At 48.9% G+C, this 23,486-nt stretch overlaps 1 protein-coding gene across 1 annotated transcript; it reads right to left on the bottom strand.

Annotated features, from left to right (window-relative positions):
• Positions 1-14,190: 14,190 nt before the first annotated feature.
• SST (somatostatin) lies at positions 14,191-15,877 on the bottom strand. The gene is made up of 2 exons (XM_027685557.1): positions 15,666-15,877; positions 14,191-14,708 (listed from the first exon to the last, which is right to left on the bottom strand). The coding sequence occupies exons 1-2, from the start codon at positions 15,801-15,803 to the stop codon at positions 14,496-14,498; spliced, it is 351 nt and encodes a 116-aa protein (XP_027541358.1). The 5' UTR covers positions 15,804-15,877; the 3' UTR covers positions 14,191-14,495.
• Positions 15,878-23,486: the final 7,609 nt, after the last annotated feature.

Genomic DNA, 23,486 nt, shown 5'->3' with positions numbered 1-23,486 from the left:
TGAGGCATGTACCTGTTACTGAAGCACTTTGTTCTCATTATTTTCTGAGCCTGGCGATAAGTGCTGTTGCTTCATCTGAGACTGTTTCTTATGCTTCTGAGGAGCTGATAGGAGCCCACCCACTCTCATTTAGCAGGGAGAGCTCCTCAATAAGCACCCTGAAGCCAAAGCACCAGCTCAGGGCCCAGCCTTACAGACCAGGATTGTATTCATAGCACCAATAAGCAGCCATGTAAGGAGGATCTGGAGAATATCCTGGATACCTAATCCTGGCTAGATCTGTGCCAAAAACAAGCTCACAGCCCACAGTAGCATCTCTAGCCCAGGCAGCCTTTACTAAATGGATACTGGAAGGCAAATAAAGGTGGTAGAGAGAAGCTGGAGGCAGGGAAGGACTTCAACTATAAGATCAGAGCTGTCTTGGTATTTCCTTTAGATATGGAAATTGTAATTAAACTTTTCTATTCGTCTATCGTTGGGTTTTGGTTCAAGCCCTCTAGGTCACTGCTGAAGAGACAGTGAGTAACAGACACTCAGAGAGTAAATCATGTCTCTGCTGGACTATTTGCTGTAGTGGCATTTAGTAACATTTCTCTCTCTGTCAGACCCGTCAGTTGTGAAGAACATCAGTGCAGAAATGCTGTAAATCCCACTGACCCTGGCAATGGGACTTTCAGGGTTGGGTGTATGCTATGGGAAATCAGAGTCTGAGAGAGACATTGGAAAGCCAGGCTACAGGCTGCTGGTATGCTAAAAGTCCCATTACTAAAACCTTTGTTTCTTGGGCATAACGGCATGCTTCCCAGTCATGATCCCTTCTTTCCATTGGCTCGAGAGTTTTGAGCCATGCCAGGTACATCAAATGCTCTCAGATCTGCGTGCTGAAGTGTCTCAGAGATGAATTACCATGTGCAATTGCTGTGATGGATAACACAGCAAGGTATTGAATGGGGCCCTGGAGTCATTCAGGACCTACATTCGCCCCTTTTGTTCAGATGGAAAATTAAATGATTCTTAAAATAATAAATGTTCACCCTGGAGAGAAATACTCAGCTGCTCCCTCAAGAGGTGCTGTGCTGTTCTTGTGTTGAGCAAGGAATAACGAAGGTAATTGAAAAATTATTACTTTGGGGGCAAATTTATCTTGGCTTGTATCGCCTTGCAAATAGACTTGGCTGGTGAAGCAGTCCGTGTACTGCAATGGGGGAACAGCCGTGCTTCAGAAAACCAGGCCATCACATCTGGGGTCAGATTTTGAATTGCCTTGTTCTTTGTGTGGGCACGAAGGTCTTGACATAATCCCAAGCCACGACAACTGGTTGTACGGTGCTGCCTGATCCATCCAGAGTGAGACTGTGCAAGCTAACCAGTGCCATCTGGGCTGGGACAAAGACCAATGCAGGCCAGGTCACGGGGCAGAGCTCACTGTGCTGCAGGCGACTGGTCAGGGAATTGTGTGCTTGGATATAAACAGCAGGATAAGTTCTGTACGGGAGAGGTTGACCCTGGTCCATCTGTTGGCATTACTGAATCATGTCAAGGGAGACCACAAGGATTTGGCCATGCTTCCTCTTGCTGTTACCAGCCTTTCCATCTCTTCCATGCAATTTTGTCTTCTCTGTGACCATAGCCAAATGGTGGATGTGAAAGCAGGATGAGAGGACCAGGTGGTGTGGGGAGGACTGGCCGGACCATCTGACTCAAAGCATAGTGAGCTGGAGAAAGCCTGTGAGAAGCCACTGAGATGGTGGAGGCAGATGTATGAGGTGGGGTGAAAGGGTTGAATTTGTTTGAGCCTGAAGATGAGAAGGATAAGGAGGATCTCACTGTTAGCTTCAGCTACTGATGATGGAATGGAACGGATGTCCTCAGGGATGGACAGGAACAGGACAGGAGACCATGGGCATGTTGCCCCACAGGGGCAATACCAACGAGGTACAATGAAATAACACCTTCATAACATGCAGTGTAGTCCCAAGACAAGGCAGCAGTTGTGAGAATCTGTCTTTGGAGGTATTAAGAACTCAGTAGGATGAGACCTGAAGCAACATGATCTAACTTTGATATTGACCTCTTTGTGCAGGGGGGAGGACTAGAGACCTCCAGAGGACCCATCCTGCCTCAGTTGTGCTGTAATTTTGCTACTGGTTTGAAAAGAAGAGGAAATAAACCTTACTAGTTCTGCAGAGGCAAAGAAGCTGTGGGAGCTGCACTCTGCCTCAGTAGAGAGTTATGTCTCAAACTAAGGTATAGCTGATAAATTCTTTATTGGTTGTGCTAAAGGTGTTGAAGGGCTTTTCTTGTCTCTTGGATGAGGAAATGATAGTAACTTTGTCCCCTGCAGCTCAAAGAAGGGTGGGAGTCTCCTACAGAATGTGCATTGATTCCTTGAGATATTTCAGTGATAGTGCAACAGTGGCTGTCTGAGCATCCAGTGTGCGACTGGTCACCCCTGCCCTGCACACCCTGAAGAGAGAAAAGCAAGAGAAAAACAAAAGGGAAGATATGTCCCAGGTCTGCCTGGGACGTGGCCTGGCTGCAGGGAAGTGAAAGCAACACTTTAAAAAGGGACTTTTGCTTTTTAAAAATTTGTTTGCATTTTCCTGTTTCTTTTAAAAAATTAATTCAAATGAAATTAAAGTTTTCACATAACAGTTTTCTGTTTTTAAAAAAAGCTCTCAAATAATTAGACTACTCAGAGTAAACAGTCTGTTCATGCTTTATTACCTGATGTGTGTTATGTCTCCATTAAAGCACTGTTGCACTTCTGCCATTTTCCGTATTTCAAAATGCTTTAAAGATGGGACTCAAATCATCAACATCAATTGCTAGCCAAACAGAAATGAACCTTCTAAAAGGGAAATAATTTTATAGCTCTAATTTGATTAAGTAGTAAAGCACATTGTTTCCATCTTAGGTGGACAGTATAAACATAAGTAAAGTTAATATTTATTAATCTTAATGTGCAGGCCAGGTAATTACACAGCCCACAGCAGCAGTGGGGGCTGCGTGACTCTCACTTGCTCTCTTGCTGTATGTTTGCACACCCTTCAGGTAAACAGGAAAGAGAGGGGGGTTTGGTGCTAATGAGATGAAATTCTCTTTCCAAACAGCTCTGGATTTTAATCGTGTTCTCAGGACTATGGATGCAGGTAGGTAATTGTTTGGTGACAATGGCCAAAATCCAGGAGTGGATGAGCAACTCTGGAAGAAGCTGTGACTTACACACACAGAAGTACATGTGTAGACATGCACACACCCACTCACCCAGCCACACACCCACCCACACACAGAGTCACACACATGCTCTCCCTGTGGGGTGGTCATTTCTCACACAGTAATTTTTCCACACTTCCAAAATAATTTTTTTCCTGTTGTTTTTTAATTCTTGTCCCTTTCCTTGCAGTCTTCAAGCAAACCCAGCTGAGATGAGCATCCTAATGCTGTGAGCAGGACCAGCACTGCACTGTCACCAGCACGATCTGTGGGACAGACATGCTGAGGCATTGCTGGAAGCTGAGACTTGAGTTCAGGAACTTTAGGGTCTGTTTCTGCCCTGCTGTGACTCTCCATGTGCAGATCATGACACAGGGATAGAGTGAAGGCAGGGGCAGGGCAGAGCCATGCATCCTGGCTGGCAAGGAGGAGAGGCTGTAGACCAGTAGAGCTTTAGCAGGCAGAGGAGGATTGCCTCTACTTGGCTGTGGATTCAAACTCACCTCAGGACAGACGTGTCTGAAAGGATTTGCCTTCAGCAGTTTTACTTGCCACGTATCTGTAATTCTGCTCACTTCCATCACTCCAGTGAGCTCCTGTCAGAACCTTGGCTGGTAGACATGGGGCTCTTCCATAGGAAAGAGGCTTTTATAGGGCAGGTGGAGATACACGTGTGGGAGAAAGGCCATGACAGTTGGCCAGGGCAGATCAGACCCCATTGCTTTGCTAAGCCAGAATCATGCAACATGCAAAGAGCTTTCATGTCTCTGACTTGCCTGTGCCTATATCAAGCTCACTCAAGCCATGTAGGCTTCACATGGCAAGCTGAGCGTTGCCTTCAGCCAAAACTTCATGGCTGTTCTAATGCCAAGCCTGGCTGGCACCTGCCAAGCCAGGGCAAGGTTGGTCCCACAGCCCTGCAGGCCAAGCAAGTGACCTCTGGCTCAGCACTGACCCAAATTAACACGAGCTACTTCCAAGACCATTTGTGCTGGGCAGAAGAAGATATAGAAATTTTCTGGCCTCCTCTCAAGTGACTCAGTTGAGAAGAAAAGACCCCCAGGACATCACAGGTCTAACATTTGATTTCCCCACCAAGCCTGCTCAGCATCTTGCAGGATTTGCCCTCCTGCATCCTGCCTTTTAATTGCTGACTGATTGTAATATAGGATTTTATTTTCCCTATAATGACTCTTGGGGCCCCCAGATGTTCTCCTCAAGTGTGGTTGCGTCAGCACTAGAGATTGAATGACTGATACCAGCAATTTTTACAGCTTGAAAGAAGAGAAATATGTGAAGGGGATTTAATTTAGCTCCAATATTGTGTCTTCATCTTCAAGACTCTACAAGAAAATGACACCAAAAGGTTATTTTACAATGAGAGGAGGGAGAATTAGCCCGAGAGAGGGAGAGATCACCAAGCTGGCTTTCTAATATCAGTTCATTACAGAGAACACATTTGCGCAGCCACTTCACTGCTGCCGTTAATTTAAACCTGGATGATTAAAAGCTGTAATTGCACCATTTTAAATAAATGTCCACTATCTTGATTATTATATTTTTAATTAGTGTGGCTCTGTCGAATGTTTTTATCCCTCTGATTGATTTGTTTATACTGTATTTGTTTATAATTTCTTGATCTCCCTGACCCTGCTATCTCCTGAGCACACAGTTTGGTCGTGATTCCAGCAAATGGAAGAAGACTGAACCAGGAAAGAGCAAAAGGTACCAGGTCAGCTCTCCCTTATGAGTTCTTTGCAGCTCTCCTTCTTTGCCTCCTGACCCAGGTGCTCTTCTGCTCTTTGCTCTTCCCCAGGGCTGTGAGGGAGGATGAACAGCCTGGAGGACTGGCTGGCTGGGAGGCAGGAGTGGCGAAAATTGAATTGCCATCCAGCAAAGCTCAGGCTGTGGTGCTACAGGAGCATCATCCTGTGTGTTAGGACCCATTCCTTAACCATTGCTTCGCAGGCAGGAACCTGCTCCTCTTTCTCTGGGGTAAGATCCAGAATAAGTACCTAGACCCACACGAGGGGTACCCATGATACCCCATTGCAGGCTGTTCTCTGCCAGGGGCAAGGAGGTGCAAGCAAGAATGGTTTGTAGATCATCATCTTAAAGCTCAAGGCACTCCTGATTCCTGCTCAGGGGCTGTCCTGAGGGGCACAAGTGAGAACATGCTGAGAATATTCAAGAGGCCACGTATTCCTGTAGGACTCCAAGGCATCTCTGCTGATGTACTTATCTCCTATCACATGTAATATCTGCAGGACAAGGACTGTCACTTGCTCTGACTTTGTTCTGCACCCACTACAGGGGGCTTCTGACTGCTGACAAGGCACTCTGATAACATGATGCATCATGATGCATAGACTGCCTGCCAGGCAAATATTGCAAAGCTTCCAAACACTTGACTTTCCCCTGTTTTCTACAGTCTCTGAAACCCTTAGGTAATGGATCAGACCTTCAGCATTGTAAAAAAGGAGTCTGCCTGTGTCCCCTGGCTACAACATAGTGTGTGGCCTCATCATATCAACTCTATCTGCTAATTGATAGCTATTCCTCTAGCAGTGAGCCAGATTTATCACTGCAGCCTCAGTGTGGGGCAGGAGGACAGCCTGGTGAGAGCACATGGCCAGAGAGGCTTTTGCAAGGGGAATGATATTGCTGGTCAAATTTCAGTGTGGACTGAGTGACTGTAAATGGACAGACTTCTCAGGTAACTGTACTTGATGTTTGGGCATCTGTACAGAGCATTTCCAGGAGCAACTGCTCATGGGGCCCTGGCTACCAACAAAAAACATTGCACAGCATTGAAGGTAACCTCCTGGAACAGCACATCCAGTTGCCTGACCTCACAGCTCAACAAGGATGTGAATTTGCTTTTGGAAGACCACATAAAGGGCAACCAATTATGCTGCATGTAAGTGACACATCTCCACTCCAGTGTATGTCCTTTAGCACAAAAAGAGAGGGTGTCACAAGGACAGAGTGGGAAGGAATCAAACCTGTACCGTCAGCCATGTTTTCAATGTGAATCCTTCAGCTACAGAGCCAGAAAATAAGGCAGAAACCACACATGGCTGTATTGGAGTGTGGTTTCATGGGTACTGGAGCAGCCCCTGGACAGGTACAGCACTGGATAAATGGGGTAGGCGAAGGGGTGGCCTTGGCTTTATAGCAGCATTAGAGAGAATTATAGTCTTCAACAAACAAGTCATTTTGGCCATTCAGAAAGGGTAATTACACTTTGAGATCTCAGGGTTGTAATTTTCTTGTTGGCTAGCAATCAGCCTGTGTGTTCCTTTTTTCTTATTTTAATTAAAATATTGGTTTGCCCATGTTCACCAGGCGGCTAACTCGCTCTGGCTGAGCACAAACGCTTAATAGCATTCTGTAATTGACTGAATTGTCTATTAGCAAAAAAGCCTTGTAATTTAGTAAGCATCGTTGAAGTGCTTACTTTTATACCTGGCACAAAGCTAAGGACTCCCACCTTAAGAACTTACAGACAACAGGGGTGTTAAAGACAAATCAAGGCAATTGTACATGAGAACAGCAGCATACTCCTTGGGAAAAGTGGAGCGGATGAAAGGGGCTTGAGACATTGGCATTCTGTAGTTGTCCATAGCAACTCTGCTCTCTTGAACTCCTTCAGTCTGACAAGTGGAAGTGGGTTTGAAAGTCTATGTCTTATTGATTTTACCTAAGAGAAAACAGAGACTTGTACAAATCACTTTCGTTAATGAATTTCCTCTTGCAACCTTTGTCTTTGGCAGGCTCTCCGGGCAAAAAGAGGTAACTCACACGGTTGTTCATGCTGGAGTTTATTCTTTATTAGTTCATGGTTCACACCATTTGCCCACTGATGTGTGTGTGTGGAGGAGGCCTGGATCATTCCGAGGTCCCAGTGCTATTTCTGCTGGTAGTTCCTCATGCCCCTGTGAGATCCCTGTGCAGCCCTGGAAAGGGGGGAGGAAGCATGACATTGGCATCCTTCAAGGTGACCTGGCTGGCAGGGAGTCTGCTGCGGGCTGCCTTGCTCTCAAGGTTGTGTTGCTGCTACAGGTGAATGGCAGGTTTTCCAAGTGGCAGGATGGCATCAACTCCTTCCCCTTTAAGGATCCTCCTGGAATCTCTGCTGACCTAAGAGGATATTCCTTCACCTAAGGATATGTCCCCAAAGGAGGAGGAGGAAAAAGCTTCTCTGGTGTCCTGTTCTGTCTGGATGATGGCCAGGCTTTGCTTCACATAGCTCTGCAAGAAGAGGAAGAGGTTTTCTAGGAAAAATTCTAACTTCCCCCCGGCCATTTTTTCTTACATTCATGTAACTCCTCTGGACCTTCAAACTCCACTTGGAGCAAATTTTCTAGAAGACGATTTTTAAAACATCACCCACTTTGTTTTTTGCAACTCTCTGAGCTGCCCTGGGCACCTCCCCTCCTGTTCCTACAGCTTTTCATTTGCCCTGTGCTTGGCAGTAGGACTGACTGTGTTTTGGAGGTAAGCTTCCACCTGGGAGCCAGCTGCATTCGTAGTCAGGGTGAGGTCGTCCAGGATCCTCACTTCTTTCAGTTGCACAAATTATGCAGCAGTTTTCAGGGTCTGCAGGGGGAGTTTGTGTGCTGCCTCAGTGCTTCCTTTGAGGAAGTCTTCACGAGCATGTGAGCATCCAACAGGATTTCATCCAGGTTGATGGTGCTGATGGTGTTGATGGTGTTGATGGTGCCTGGGAGGAGATATGTAGTCCTCCACAGGTACTAGACCAGCAGGTCAGAAAACTTACCTAGGCTGCCCTCAGCAGACAGGCTGCTTTGTAGTGTCAAGCAAGGCACAAAAAAAAATCATCATCTGGTCAGATTTTTCCAACACCCTCTTCATGAGGACATTAATGGCCATATTAGCTTCTGATATTTCTCTATGTCTCCATCCAGGAATTCTAGTATTAAGGTAAAGAGATTGTTCATTACATCCTTAAGCACTTCCACTAGGGCCTCTTGAGCCAGTTTCTTCTCCTGGAAGACACAGTTACGGGCCTGGATGACACAGTTACATCACAGAATGATTTGTTCCATCCTTCATTTCTTGTCTGCTTCCTGTTGCTGGTTGATAAACTTGACTGACTGAAAGCAGGCTACAAGGAACTCATTAATGTGCCCAGACATGGCTTCTGCTTTGTTCCTTTGTCTGAGGATCTCCTCAATTTCTTTTATTGCCTGGTTGCTGGTGTCAGTATCACCCCTCCTAATGTGACAAATAAGGGAATTGATGGTGGAGGTGACATTATGACATGTGTTATCATTGTCTGGGGAGATAAGCAGGGTTTGGAATTCAGTTTTCATATCTAGCTGAATGATATCCTTCAATCTACAGATGTGTATTTCCAGAGATCAGCCTGCTCACTTGCTCACCTACATGTGGAGGCAGTTTCTGGAAAGCCACATCTGCCACACTGAAATTTCCTCCTTGAGAGCAGGTGGGCCCTATCTTCGAGGGTGCACCTCCTGCATGCTGGCAGGAGACTTCAGATATTGTGTTTGAATCATGCTGAGGTTTCTCACTGAAACACATTGTTGAAGAAACACTTGACCTGCCAGGTTCCTGTTTTGCAATGTGACCCAGCATCCTCATATGTTCTTCAGGAAGAACTCCAACTGTTTTGAACAGGACACTTCCTTCCTCTGCCCCTGCCATTGCTGCTTAGACTGTGAAGTTTCAGAAGAGCTGAGTGAATAAGAAGAGGATGAACAACAACAAAAAATATTGGGGGAAGAAGGTTTGCATGGCAGCAGATTCTTGCAGGTTGCCATTAGTAGAAAAGCCACTGCATTTAACCCTAGGTAGAACACTTAACCTACTTTCATATTATTTAACTTTCTTCTAACTCATTAAAAATTGTCAACTCCGACATAAGAAATGCCTTTTAGAAATTATGAGCAGCACTGCCTGCATCCTGACATGGTCTGGTCCACAAAAATGCTGCTCCATGAAAAGCCCCTCTTTGCAGGACCCCTGACTCCGGCTCATCTCCCTGTGGTGAGGTCGTAGTCAGAGCTCGGAGAGCCCCTGGCACAAAGGACCCACATCCTGCGCATCTGCTTTTGCAGACACAGACCATGAACTGGGCAATCTGTGCACTTTGGCTCTCTCTGCTGGCTGCAGCACACCCCGACCCTGGGCTTGTGCTCCACACTGTCCCCCCACACTTCACCCTGAGAGGAACAGGCTGGCTTGGGGGGGAGACACAGGTGAAGCAACATTGTGTTTAAGCCTCTGGGAAGAACCACAAACCCTGACAGTACAAGAAGTAAAACGGGGAAGAAAAGAGGTGGCAGAAAAGATTTAAAAAAGAGCCTTGCAAATGTGACAGCCTGTTTCCAGGTGGATCCTTTTTCTTCCTAAACCTCGGTCCTGAGCAAGAGGAGATATTTTCCTTCAAGGAAGAGCACAGAACAGTGTAAGGGAGCAAATGCTCTACCTTGGGGCAGAGATTCACCAACTTTGGCTCTGTGCCCAGGACATCTCCTAACAGGGCTTGAGGGATGAGCATGCAGGGCCTGGAGCATCTCTCAGCTCACCTCCTGGGAATGCTTTGCCAGGGCTGTGGGTCAGGAGCGTTTCATCCCTCTGCACATGCAGCACAGCAGTCTGTTGACTGCAAGAGCCAGTTGTACAGGAGGGGGAGGGAGGCAGAAGAGAGCATCGGGAGGGACGCTCTGTTTCTGTACACAGGACTGCCTCCCTCTCTCTCTGGTCCAACAACCAACCCAGGTGATGAACAAAGTCTGGATTTGCATTATTTTATGCTTTCTCAGGGAATCTCTTTGTAGGAAATGCTGGGGACATTCGTTAAATTAATTTTGTTCATTAAATGAGCAGGTGTGTTTCTTTATCAGATCACGTTGGAAATAATAGGTCATGGCACAAAATGGCATTTGAGGAAAACTGAATTTGGGGATTTTTTGGTGATCTTGTTAATATTTTTTTGGTGTTCTACAAGTTGTTCATGGGGTAAGTTTCCTAAGACTGGGATTCAAAAAGTCTTCTGAGGTACTCACTGCATCTGGCCAAACAGCTATTCTCAGAAGTAGAATTAGGTGTTGGGAAAAAGTAACAAATAATTCCCTAATAAAACAAAGACAAAGGAGAAGAAAAAAGAAGAAAAGTGTGCTTTATTGCATTATTCTGGTGAGAAGCTGTCAAAGAGTCAGACGGTGTTCAGAGAGCAGAGAGTACAGTCTGTTCCTTTATCATAATAACTTTTATTGCCTAGGTATAACTTTTCTCACCCTGGTCAATAAACATCCTGCTGCTTTTCTTGCTGAGAATTAGGACTCAGTTGCAGCAGTGAATGCTTCTTTCCGAGTCCCTGGTGCTGACCCATACAGGGGCTGGGGATTGCTCTGGTGCTCCCCAGAGATTGGATGTTGGATGGGATGAAAGGGAAGAAGATTCCTGTGGCGAGAGCAGAGGTCTGGGAATCTGAGATGCTCTTGGTTGCTGTGGTCAGAGTGCTGGTGTAATGCTTGCTAGGAGCCACAGAGGCAGAGTAAAGGCAAAGGCAGTGCAGAGCATCTTATGGGCTGTTCTGGGTGGAGGATAGTTGTGCCCATGGGTCCAGGCTCTTGGTCATTTCTGTGGAGCCAAAAGGAGTGAGCTGGTGCCAGAGTGGACCCAGGCTACGAAATCTGGGTCCCACAAGTATTTCCTCTGCACCACAGCGAGGATCACTTCAAGCTATCAGTCACCAACAAGCCTTCTGGACCAAGGCAGACTTGCCTTTTTTACCAATTTGGGCTGCAGATAAAAAAAATTAAATCCCAGCCTGCTTGCTAGACCAAGAGACACCTCCTGGCATCACTGGATGCTTTGCCTTTGGGGATGGTTGAGAAACTGCTCACTGACTTCCAATAGAGGATGTGTATTTCCAGGCCTTTAACAACTTTTTCTGGTTTGCAATAAAAACAACTCTTCAGGCAGCAGATTCCAGTCCTTTTATGTGGTTCCTCACTGACATTTCCCTGCACTGCCTCAGATGAATCACCAGGCTGAAGGTACCTGCTGGAGTGGGATTGCTCTGGGTCTGCCTGTGGCACCAAGTGCAGGAGGGCACATGAATCAGCCGAGTGTGGATCATCGCAGCCCCTAACCTCCCCCAGACCCTTGCTGAGGCTGTTTCTCCATGGAGCCTCGGCTCTGACCTGCAGAGAATGTCACTTGAAAACCTCTTACAAGAACTGCTCTCGCCTTTGGCAGCTCTGGCCTGTAGGAGCTGACCATACCTATGTGCTCATCCCAGAGTCAGCCTTGCCCAGCAAGAGTGTTCCCAGCCTGGAACACTGTTCCATGACTATGTGTCTAGGGATTAAATATAGCCTTTTAGTCTCTTTAGCCCATAACTCCCACCTATCAAAGAGAAACAATAAATCTTTGTCTTTCTAGTCTTTCTAGCTCAGCATGGCAAGGCCATCTCTTGCATTGTGTTTGCACAGCTCCCAGCACCTGGGATTGCTGGAGCTGCCACAGTGCAGTTAAATGTAGTGATACTGTAGTTAATGCCTTAGAAGCCATGTCTCCAGACTCCAGGAACTCCTGAGCTGACAGAAGGAGCAGGTTTGTCTTTCTGTCTCTGAACTGAGGGCATTTGCGTGTGCCTCCACCAGTATATCTTCATTAAGCTTCCCAGAACCTGCCATGCCGTGTTGTGCCGTCAGCTGTATTGAAACAGGCTGGTGTAGCATGTGAATCACCGTCTTTAATTCCTGCTTGTGCTTGAGGATCATCCTCATCCCTATTTGGGATGTTTCACTCTGGCAATTGGCAGGATTAAATTCCTTTCAGAAGCACTGGTTGAGCATTATGAACAAGGGGAAAAGCCTCAGGCGAGTAGTGGTCTATTTATATCCCATGAAAGATGGACTCAGTGCATAAGAATATTCAAGCCCCTGGCACCTCCACCCCCTTCATGTTCCTATAGCCGCTCTCTTGAGGCTGTCTCAGCATCGAAAAATCAGATGGTTTTTGAAAGCTAAAAGGAAGCTCAGTCAACAGAGGACTGAGCAGCCAGGGATGAGGAGGTGTCTGCTTTACTAGATTCCCTAAAATCTGCTCCCTTGACACTACACAGCAGTGCAGGAATCAGATGTGAGCTAGGACTGTTGCTCACTCTTCACACAGTCTGTCTCCACGCTTTCAGATGGGGTCCTCTTCTCACCCTGCCTGCTTTTAGGGCTGAGAATTGATCTGCGTTACCTACACTTCTCAAGTGTCTTTTTGGAGGCTTTCCCCTGCACAGTGCCAGCCCCCTCCCTCTCCCAAGGGTGTGATAATCCTGCACCCTCCACAGCTGCACCAGCCACAGAAATCCAGAAGGTGAAAAAGGGTAAGGCTCTCCCTCTGTCCTCCTGAAGTGCCGGGAGGATCACCGTTCCCTGCCCGGTGTGCAATGCATCCAGCTCCAGTAGAGAGGGCAGAGCCCCTGACCCCACGGCACTGTGTGTAGGGCAGGGGAGGCTGAGGGCTGAGCATTTCCCCAGGTCACACCACAAAACCTGTTCCACTTAGAAGGAAGGAGGAGAGGAGGCTCACAGGAGCTGGGAAGACACAGGATCATGTCACAGCAAGTCTTCTCTAGCAGGTGCAGGATCTAGCAGTAGACCTTAGCCCAGCCTGCAGCACAGGCGACAGTCACTGCTGCCCTGTTCCAGGGAGGGAGGACAGCATCCAATCCTGCCACCGGCTCCCTCAGGGTTGATACCAGCAGGTCCTCTCCCTGTGAACATTCTTGCTGCTCTCGCCTGTTGCCAGTCGGCTGCAGAGCAGCCCAGCCGAGCTCTGCAGGGAGTTTGCGTGGTAGGGCTGGGATTTCCTGCTGGCACTGCTATAGTTCCCAACAGCAAAGGGTTCACCTTTCCCCCTGCTGGAGTCTAACAACCCCCTGCCCACAGGGAGAGGAGTGCAGACTAAGAATAAAAGCAATGGTCCATATGAACCATCAAGAATGATGCCCCACAGAGAGCTACGCTCAGTACAGACCAGATACAATTTAACATGCATTCATCTGGGCAATCCACCCCCACTGGGGTCCTGCTCAACTCTCCACCCAAGAAGATACCCTATTTTTCATCTTTCTTTCACATATGATGGCTACAAAATATTTGTTATCTTTAATCCTGAAGGATGAATTTCTCATCAAAGTGGCACTTTTCCCCTGTGCAGACTGTATGGCTCCAATTCACCTGTGAGTGTATGTCACAAACCAGCATGGCCAGAAAGCAAAGACTCTGCAAAAGCATGAAGAATTTTTCTTCCCTTAAGAGAAGAATGTCTTTCCTCTGTTGCTATCTCCTACCCTGCTGAACCTCTTAATATTGCCTTTAATGTTGATGAGGTAGGTAGAAAAACTGCTGTGACTAGTTTATTAGATGAAGAGGGGATGATGGCATAGGGTTAACATCTCAGCTTTACAGGGATGCAAAACCTCTCCCTGCACAGCAGAACAAAGAAAAACTTCCCTGAGGAATCCCAGAAGCAGTGTTTGTCAGAGATGCTGCAAGGAGTAATGTATGCCAGATAAGAAAACCTTTTAGTGTTTGTGGCTGAGGAAGGAGTAAGATGTGTGGTGTAAATTTGTATGGTGAACCACTTTTATCATCCCCGTCACTTGGAATACACAGCTGTGATTTATAGTGATGCCTCTGGTGATGGGTGTAAATCCTCTAGACTGACTTGGAGTGCCAGTGATACAGATTTGATTCAGCCACGATTGCAGGGATTTGATATTTAAAATACCACTGTGACTCTAGATCCTTTAGTAAGACCACAGAAAAAATATCAGATTAAGAGATACCCTGTGTGTGTGTGTGTGTGTGGATGTGGATGGTGTTTGCTGCTGCTGCCCTGAGACGGGCGGCATTTCAAAGACGAGCAGCCTGAGAGGTTACTTAGGTTTTCTCATTGACACCGAGCCTCAGCATCACCGTTTGAAACATAAACTTTATTGCAACAGAGAATTAAAAATAGTACATTTGAAAGAGTTGCGGAGTGCATGTCATTAAAGAACTAGTCAGAAATCACAACTCAAGCGTATCATGTACAATTGGAACAGAAAGTTTTATTAAAACAAGTGGAAATCAAACTCAAAATTTCCTTGTTTGTTTAATTTCACCATAACTGTGGATTGTGTATTTACAGTCTTCGCCTCTTGTGGTGAAGGTTCTGCTCAGGGCAAGGGGCTAGGAAGAAGGCAGGGATGGATGGGGTGGAGAGGTGGATTTCAAAAGCTAACAGGATGTGAAAGTTTTCCAGAAGAAGTTTTTGCAGCCTGCTTTGCGTTCCCGGGGTGCCAGAGCGGGGTTTGAGTTAGCCGAGCGCTCCAGCTCCAGTCTCACTTCATCCTGCTCAGCCCCTCGGGACAAGTCCTCAGACTCCAGGGCTTCATTTTCTGTCTGACTTGGCTCTGAGAGCAGTTCTGCCAAAAAGTACTTGGCCAGTTCCTTGGGAGACAAGAGAGAGAAAGGGAGAGGTAGAGAGACCACAGTTACTCCTTGGCTTTTGAGGGCTCACAACTCTGTCCCTCTAAGACACCTTTGTGCCCAGATTAGAGACATTCAGGATGCTGGAGGAGAAGGGGAGCCCTGGTTTTCCCAAGAGCCCAGCCCAACAGCTGCTACGCAGCAGCTGCATCTGTGACATAAAGCGGAGCAGAAGAGCACTGACATGTACCTGGTGTGTGGCAGAGACTGCTGCCCTGGCTGTGACAGGGAATGGACTCATTCAAGCCCCACATCACTTGTCCTTCCCTTCCCACTGCTCCAGCACACAGTGCCCTACTCAGAAAGGATGCCATGGGGCTGCTACTAAAGTAACACGGGAGAAGTCTTTGGGCGAGCTGGCAAGGGAGGTTGAGTCGAGTCACTGTCTCACTGGGACTTATTTTTCTTCTTGTCCCTCCAAGCCTTAGCTGTCCCCTGCCATGGATAAGGACATCCTCCTATGCACTGGGGCAGCTCCCTTAGTTCAGTGACCCAGAAAAACCCTGGAGAGCTTCAAGAGGGGCTCTGCCGCCCGCCCGGCAGCATCGGCTCCTCATTCCCCACCAGCTCCCAGCTGGGCTGTCTCACCTCCCAGCCCCAGCTGCCTAGCCTGCCGCTGGGTCAGCCCCAGCGGGGAACCAGGGGATCTGTCATGGAACCAGGATCTGCAGCAAGGAACTGGGCGTCTGAAATGGGGACACTGGGTAAATCTGGTGAAGAACTGGAGGTCTGCACTGAGGGTACTGGGATGTCTGGTGAGGAACTGGAGGGGTCTGCAGCAGGGGTGCCAGGCGCTCTGCAGCAGGGAATCAGGGGGTTCTCTGGAGGAGAAGCGGGAGTCTGCAGCAGGGCCGTCGGGGTGCCCAGCGAGGTGCCCGAGGGGTACCCGGGGTGTCCGTCCCGTCGCGGGGCTCTCACCTGCTTCCCGGCGGCAGCAGCCAGGGACTTCTGCAGGAACTGCCGGAGCCGCGGGTCCGAGGGGGCGGCCGAGACGGTGCCGAGGGCCAGGGCGATGGAGAGCAGGGCCAGGGCGCACTGGAGACGGCACGACAGCATCTCGTCGGCGGGTCGGACGCAGGAGGCGGCGGCGGGGAGGCGCTGGCGGCTCCGCTGCGGCTCAGCTCCGGCGTTGGGGATCTCCTCGCCGCCCGCTGCCTTTATAAACCCTTCTCCTGACGTCAAGGCGGGGGCGCCCCCCTCGCCCCACGCCGCCGGGGGTGGATCTCTGCCCGGGACCTGGCGGGAGGGGGGGACGGGACTGGGGATGCTCCGCTCTGCCCGAGGCCGGCCCAAGCGTCCACGGTGCCCCTCGAATTCCAGCTTTCCGGCCGCCCCCCGGCCCCGGCGCGTTTTGTCCCCAAATCACCACCCCTCCGGAGCTCCCGACCCTGCTTGTCAGCTCCCTCCTCCCCAGCCACAAGCCCCCCGTCGCGGCGGCGGTGGGTCCCGGTTGTGCATCGACCACCTCTGTGCCGAAGGTCTGAGTCCCTCAGCAGTCCCTCTACCAAAGCCCCTCACCCCAGCGCGGCGTCCCGCCCCGTCGGGTAAGAAATGGCTGCAGGGGAGCTGGAAAGGATCCCCTTAAGCGTGGATTGCCCCCGGCTCTTGCAGGGAGTGGCGCGGACTGAGGTGCCCTCGAGGGTCCTTTCAGTGTCCCCAGCCCCTGAGGGTCTCTCTGGCTATCGATCCTTGTCCAAACTCTCTCCGACGGGCAGCTCCGGAGGCAGCGGGAGCCTCCCGGAGAGTGCCCCGGCTCTGCCATGGCTCTGCAGCTCGGGGAAGCGATGACAAATCAGTGTCTCGGTCGGGGTATACTGGTCCCTGGCTGAGCCTGCAGGGACTCCTGTGTCTACCTCAGGGTCATTGGACCTGCTGGTCCCATGAGGGATGCACCTGTCCCGCTGGGATGGCCAGTCTCCCTCACTCCAACTTTTCTCCTTTAGCTGGCTGGTGCCCATATCGGAAAAACTGCTTCAAACCCCCCAACTGACAGGAGCAGAAGCAAGATGTGCAAGAAAGGGGCTCTACTGCTAACTAAAAAAGGGATATCAGGATTTCTCCCATCTCAATTTCCAGCTGAGGAAAGTCAAAGATTTGTGGGGGCAAGAATTTAAGTGCTGCACAAAGATCTCCAGAAACCTCCAAAATGACATTTTGTTTCATGCTGAATTAATGTGTGTCCCCTGCTCTTCCTTTAACCCTGGTGTTGCTGGCTGGGTTTGCTGAGGTTGACCTGGGAGCATGAACTATAAACCAAGATGTTCCTTCTCTGCTTTGCAGCCAAACAAGAGGAATTGGTGCTGGTTGCTGGTTCCAGACCAGGCAGAACTCTGGGCTGGACTACCACTGCCCTCCCTGGATGGTGCCTCCCTTCCTTTGTGCAGACATCTGCAGCCACACATAGCCTTCATCCTCTGCATCCTTCCCAAATCGAGGAGCAAAATTAATGAGAACCATGAGAGAATAAGCCTTCCTTTGTATCCCAGGAGACCCTGAGTGTTGGGTTTACTTGTGCTGCTTTTACAGCCAGTTTTTCCACGGCTGCCTGACTCTACAAGGCCAAGCTCTGCACTCCTAGGACACTGTCTTCTAGCCAAGGCTAAGGGGAGTGATTTAGACAAAAAAAGAGCACATTATCCCCAAGGGCCATGAGTCCCAGAGCTTTTCTCTCCACCATGTCCCCATGTTAGCAGCTGGACCAGCATCTCTCTCCTCCTGCAGTCAAAGTAGCAGAACCAGTCCTTTTCAAGGCAAATGGCCAAGGCAGCAGATGCCAGGGCATCAAACCTATCCTGACCCTCTTGCCTGCCTTGCAGAGAGGTTTCCTAGGAAAGGTTTCTGCCAGCAACAGTAATTTCCCCACTTTTCCCAAATGTGCCAGTAGCAGTAAGCTAAGCTCTCCCCATTTTTTTTTTCACTGGGAATAGACTTCTTTGGTAGTCCTCAGGCTCTCCTCCTTGGCACAGCACAACCCAGCCAGCTGTGCCACACTGCAATGCAACCCTGGACCAGCTCTGGTAAAGGCTCTAACTCCCCACCAGATCACCCCAGCTCCCATAGCCCAGGTCAGTATTGGTGAGGAGCAGAGATGGAAATGGGAGGCAGCACTGGGTTATTTCAGATGCCCTTGTGGCTACTGGAAGCTGTTACCTAATGACCCCTTGCCACTCCAAACAGCAGGCAACTGTCCAACCTGGCACCGCTTTTGTCATTCAGCTTGTCACCTCAAAGGCATGGGGGCGCTGGGATCCCCCATCACTCCTGAGTGGGAAGGAATGGCTACCAGCTCCTTAGGCTGCCACAGCTATGGATCTGCCCTGATGTGCCACAGGGATCAGTTCAGCATCTGTATTTCCCAGGGCATTGCAATGGGCTGGAGTGCAGCCTTGGACTGCTGCATAGGATGGAAAACTGTGCTACATTTCAGCACCCTTGGAACCCTCCTGTACATCAACATGGAGATGAGAACTGTAGGAGTTGGCACAGTGCAGGAACAACCTCCTTGGTGAGCTCTCCATTTTTCTTGTTTCTTGACAATTTTGTGTGTGGCCATCAGGACTCAGACACATTTAATGGGATTTTACAGAGTTGCACAGCTTAATCTGAGATGGGTGGCTTCCAGGCAGGCTGGCAGGGATGATTTTAGGAAGTTGGTATGGTCATGCTGTCATAAAATGGGGGAAGATATCAGACTTGAGTACTTAAGGGGTTTTGAGAGGTCATTCTTGATGTCCTGCCCAACCCCAGGCTGCTCACAACCCCATTCTTCTTCTGCTACCTGCTGCACCTCTGTGTCCATGAGGTCAGCCTGATTAAAGACTTTCAGCCCAGAGCTGTTTCTTCCTAGTCCCTGTCTTCACCCACATTTTGTTTTTCATTTTTGCATCTATCCACCCCTGCCCTGCCCTACCAACCCTCCCTGGCCACCTGGCAGTGCAGAGCATCCTGCAGCAGAGCAATAATGCCCAACAGATCGTTGGGCCAGGAGCAATGTTACTGGAGTTGTTATGCTCCCTATAGTCTAGTTCCAAGCAAGCACACACCCTCGGTCACACTGGGCTTTGATGTTCACTGGCTACTATGGCTCTTCCAGTCACAAGGGGACAAGATTTGGAAGACCAGGTTGGCTATGACTCCACTCCTCCATGCAGCACTGGAACTGGGTGGCTGTCCCCCTGTTCTCCCATCTGCCTGGGGGAGGCTGAGGGAACTACACCAGTGTCCTCTAGCAAAAGGGAAAATATTACTACAGGGAAATGTCTTGGGTTTGTCCCACTGAATTTCAGAAGCTCAGCTGAGGAAAGCAAGGGTGTGCTTGTTTTCTGCTCTCTGATCCTGTGCCTTACCAGGAAATGACTTGGCTCCTGAGCAGGAGCAGCATCAGAAAGCTCTGACATCCACCTTGACTGTTTTTCTCTGTTCTGGGGATTTGGCTGAGATTATGAGGCTGGTGGAGGCAGGACTGGAGACAAGGCTTTGGTGGGAATGTTCCTTTAGAAACATATCACCCTGTTTAAAGAAGAGAAATTGAACTCCCATCATGTCTGAGCCCTGTTGATGGATAGAATGTTGAATGGACCAAAATTCTCAGGTAGTGATTTCAAGAATCACTCCAATGTTCTCCATTTGAAAAGTTTTTTACGTTCCATTTCAAAGAAAATCCAGAAGAAAAATACCACAAGCTTTGGCTCAGAAAACCACCTTGTGCTGACCTGAAGGAACCAGCAATGAGGCAGTGGAAAAGGGAAGTCCATCTGGTCCATACAACTTCAGATTGTCTCCCACGGAGGACTCCTGGGGAAGGGGTAAGGGCAGACCTCCAGATGTCCTTATGACTCTGCTGCAGGTATGGCGCGGCAAGTAAGTTGCAGATTGACTTATCAGTTCCCTCTCCCCCAGATGTTCTGTGGGAACAGTGTGCTCTGAATTTTTGTACATTAATTCCCCAGCCAGATAAATCCATCATCCACTTGGCTGTGGTGAAAGCAGTTCTGTTCCTTTCTTTCTGCTGCAGTACCGTGGGGCATGTGGTTTTGCAGATGCTTAAATTACATTGAATTCCTGTGACTGATTCCTTGCCCTCATGTTTCCAGCTTGCTCCACAGGTCCAGAGTAGACCAACAATGCCCTGGACTGTGTGCACAGGCTGTGTGCTCAGCACTGTACCAGCAAAGCGTGCCCTCTGCTGTCACTGCAGCCGCCAGCCTGGCTCCCATCGAACCTCACCTCCCTCGCTATCACCTGCAAAATGCTCTCCACACTCTCTCAGCTCAGCTTTCACAACCAGGACAGTTTTGTCACAGGTCACTATCTTGCCAGCAGGGAAAACCTGTTTTCCTTATATTCTAGCACTTTAACTGGTAAAGCTGAGCTGTGATCTGGGAGCCAGGGCAATGACATGCCTCATTCTGGCTCTGGACATGCAGGTGAGGCAGGGCAATGCTGAAGCTGCCACAGCCCCACAGCTCTATCAGCTTGCTGAAAACCTAATAGAGAGGTTCCTGCTTGCTTAGGGGTGATGCTGCCCCAGGAGATGCAGATGAGTGGAGGAAGAGTCATGACTGAGCAATAATGAAAAACAAGAGCTCAGTAAGGGAGAGAGACTCACACTGTGTACCATGTGTCCCTGGAACGGGCAGTGCTTAGAGCAGCAATGTTGGTATTGTACAGGGACTTGCAACAACCTGAGAGGTTTCTGTTTTTATAATAAAACTTTGGGGCACAAATTGAAAAAAATTTGACTCTCCATTAATTGCAGGCCTCTGGGATTTCTGCTCCAGGTGGCAAAGAGAGAGGGGAGTCAGGCTGTGGAGGTTCACAGACAAGAGATCCTGCTATCTAATTTTTGAAATGTGTCTGCCTAAGAGCCCAAGCTGTATTCAGGATTTCTGATACTGCTACCTGAGATTCATTCCCAGTCTCAGCCACCTAGGATACTTCCATGGTGTCTGTAGGGCTGAGAGAGGGAAAGGGGAAAGGAGAAGGGAAGCAGAAGGGAAGCAGAAAGGGAAGGACAAGGAAACAATCAGCACAAACACGTTCAGAAGCAGAGTTGAACAGGCTGATCTAAGAGTTAAATACCAGGGTATTTACCTGTACTACTGCAGTGGCTTCCAGGAGTCATGGATGGGGCTGTCAGGGACTGCACAGACAGGTGCTGCCTGTGCTGTAAGGAATTAGAAGCTTAAGGCAAGAGATGATGGGTAAAGATGGGTGAGCGCACAAAATCATGAAATCCAGAAATAACACTGGAATCTGCTTTACCTCTGAGTATAGCTGTCTTCTATAAACACCGGCTCTGTTCAGCCCGAAGAAGAGAAGGCTCTGGTGAGAACTTAGGGCACCTTCCAGTAACTAAAAGGGATTATAGAAAGTTGGAGAGGGACTTTTTTTACAAGGATGTGTAGTGATAGAATAAAGGGGAATGGATTTAAACTGAAAAAGGTTAATTTAGATTAGATACTGGGAAGATGTTCTTTACTGTAAAAGTGGTAATACACTAGAATAGGTTGCCCAGAGAAGCTGTGGATACTCCATCGCTGGAAGTGTTCAAGGCCAGGCTGGATAAGTCTTTGAGCAAGCCGATCTGGTGAAAGGTGTCCCTGCGACAGAGGGGTTCGAACTGAATGATTTTTAAGGTCCCTTCCAACCCAAATCACTCCGTAATTCCAGGTCTCTTTGCTTAAACTCCGTCTTCCACTGCCCTCCTGTGGAGACTCGGCAGAATGCAGAGGAACGACCCGGCCCAGGAGGCCCTGGCCGCGGCCCCGAGGGGTCACAGACTCACAGAACATTCTGAGCTGGAAGGCACCCACAAGGATCAAGTCCAACTCTTAAGCATATGGCCCATACAGGGACTGAACCCACAACCCTGGCATTATCAGCACCAGACTCTAACCAGCTGAGCTGGTCTCAGGGTGTCACCCATGAATGCTGCCAAAAGAAATAAAGCATCCCCTCCTCGAGCCCTGCTCAGTCCCCTGAAGTTTGAATCCCCATTTCCCTTCTGGGCCTTCCTGACAACCAGCTATTTCATGGATTTGGTGATGACCTTCCCTCTGAGGGCTGTCAGGACCCTGCCTCTGGAGCTTTTCCAAGGGCAAACAACTCAGCAGTACCAACACGGGCAGGGCTGAGCTGTTCGATGTTTGTGGGTATAAAGCAGGCATAAAACAGGTGTAGGGCAGCTGTGGATGTGATGGCTCCCTTGGCTCTCCAAACACCATCCGTGCCAGATGCCTCCAGGTCTTTGACCCTGCAGATTGTTATCGCTTCAGCTGAAGTGCATGGAAAAGCCACGACATCACTATTTAAAAAAAACTAAAATCTGTCACGAGGAGGAAACCATGGTCCAGGAAAATACAGTATTTATTTTGCAAATGCAGCTGAACAAGTCAATGGGAAATAGAGGTCATGGCTACGCAGCTGCTTGTCTGGGGCAAGCGGGGTTGTCAGCCCAGCCCAGCCGCTTCCAGAAGTGTCAACTGTGGTAACCAGAGAGGTAATGAGCTCAAAGGCAAGCAGCTCCTGACAGAGAGGGGAGAAACATAAGTATGTGTGTCAAATGAGAGCAGTATGTGTGTCAAAACCCCATCGTGAGGACAGCCAGCTTTACTAAACATTAAAAACCCCACCAGGGAGAGGTGGAGAGAGGAAGCAAGAGAGGGAGCAAGGTGGGAAAGCAAATTTTGCTATTCTCAATGCTCAGGTAATGCCCCATTTGTGGTCATTTTTCCACCACCCTTTGTCTAACACAAATAACCTGGTGAGGGCTCGTGCTGGGCTCTGCCTGTGGGGTGAGCAATAGGCTCCTGCCCAGAAGGATGCTTGGGAAGACCTCACTCCATGAAAAGCCTGCCCCAGAGCAGGCAGGCGCTTGCCTCAGGCTGCCAGGTAGCCATCCTGCCTGGCCAAATCAAACAGCAGGAGGGAGAGGCTGGCTCCAGCTCAGTGCTCAGTCCTTGCCTTTTTGGGGAGTTCTTCATGTGCCAGCAGAACTGGTCTACTGGGAGACAAGCCAGAGGAGCTGGGGGTCATAAAATCATGGAATGTTTTAGTTTGGAAGGCACATTAAAGATCATCTGGTTCCAACTCCTTGCCATGGGGCAGAGACACCTTCCACTAGTCCAGGTTACTCAAAGCCTCATCCAGCGTGGTCTTGAACACTTCCAGGGATGGAGCACCCACAACTTCTCTGGGCAACCTGTTCCAGCATCTCACTACCCTTATAGTATAGAATTTCTTCCTAATAGCTAAGCTAAATCTACCCTCCTTCAGCTTAAGGCCTTGTGCTATCACTACATGCACTTGTGAAAAGTCCCTCTCCAGCTCTCTTGTGGGCACCCTTTAGATACTGGAAGGTGCCATAAGGTCTCCCTGGAGCCTTCTCTTCTCCAGGTTGAACAGCCCCAACTCAGCCTGTCTTCACAGGAGAGGTATTCCAGCCCTGTGATCAACTTAAGTGTCTCTCCTCTGGATTCATTCCAACAGGTCAGTGTCTTTCATTCTGTGTGGGGGCCGCAGAGCTGGATGAACACAAGGGACCCACAGGTGGGGTCTCACAAGAGCAGAGTAGAGGGATTTTAATTTTCTGCCTAAAGCAACATGTTTATTTAGAGGCAAACAGGAGAAGGCAATTACTTTGCCTTTAGATGAGCACCTAAAGCAAGAGCTCAAAGATGTCCATGATAAAAAAGACCAAGTATACCCAAAAGTAGCAAGCTCACAAATATGATGACC

Source organism: Neopelma chrysocephalum, unplaced genomic scaffold (assembly GCF_003984885.1).
Source record: "Neopelma chrysocephalum unplaced genomic scaffold, ASM398488v2 Primary Assembly neopelma1_69, whole genome shotgun sequence".
NCBI classification, from domain to species: domain Eukaryota; kingdom Metazoa; phylum Chordata; class Aves; order Passeriformes; family Pipridae; genus Neopelma; species Neopelma chrysocephalum.
This window is presented reverse-complemented; position numbering and strand designations above follow the sequence as displayed.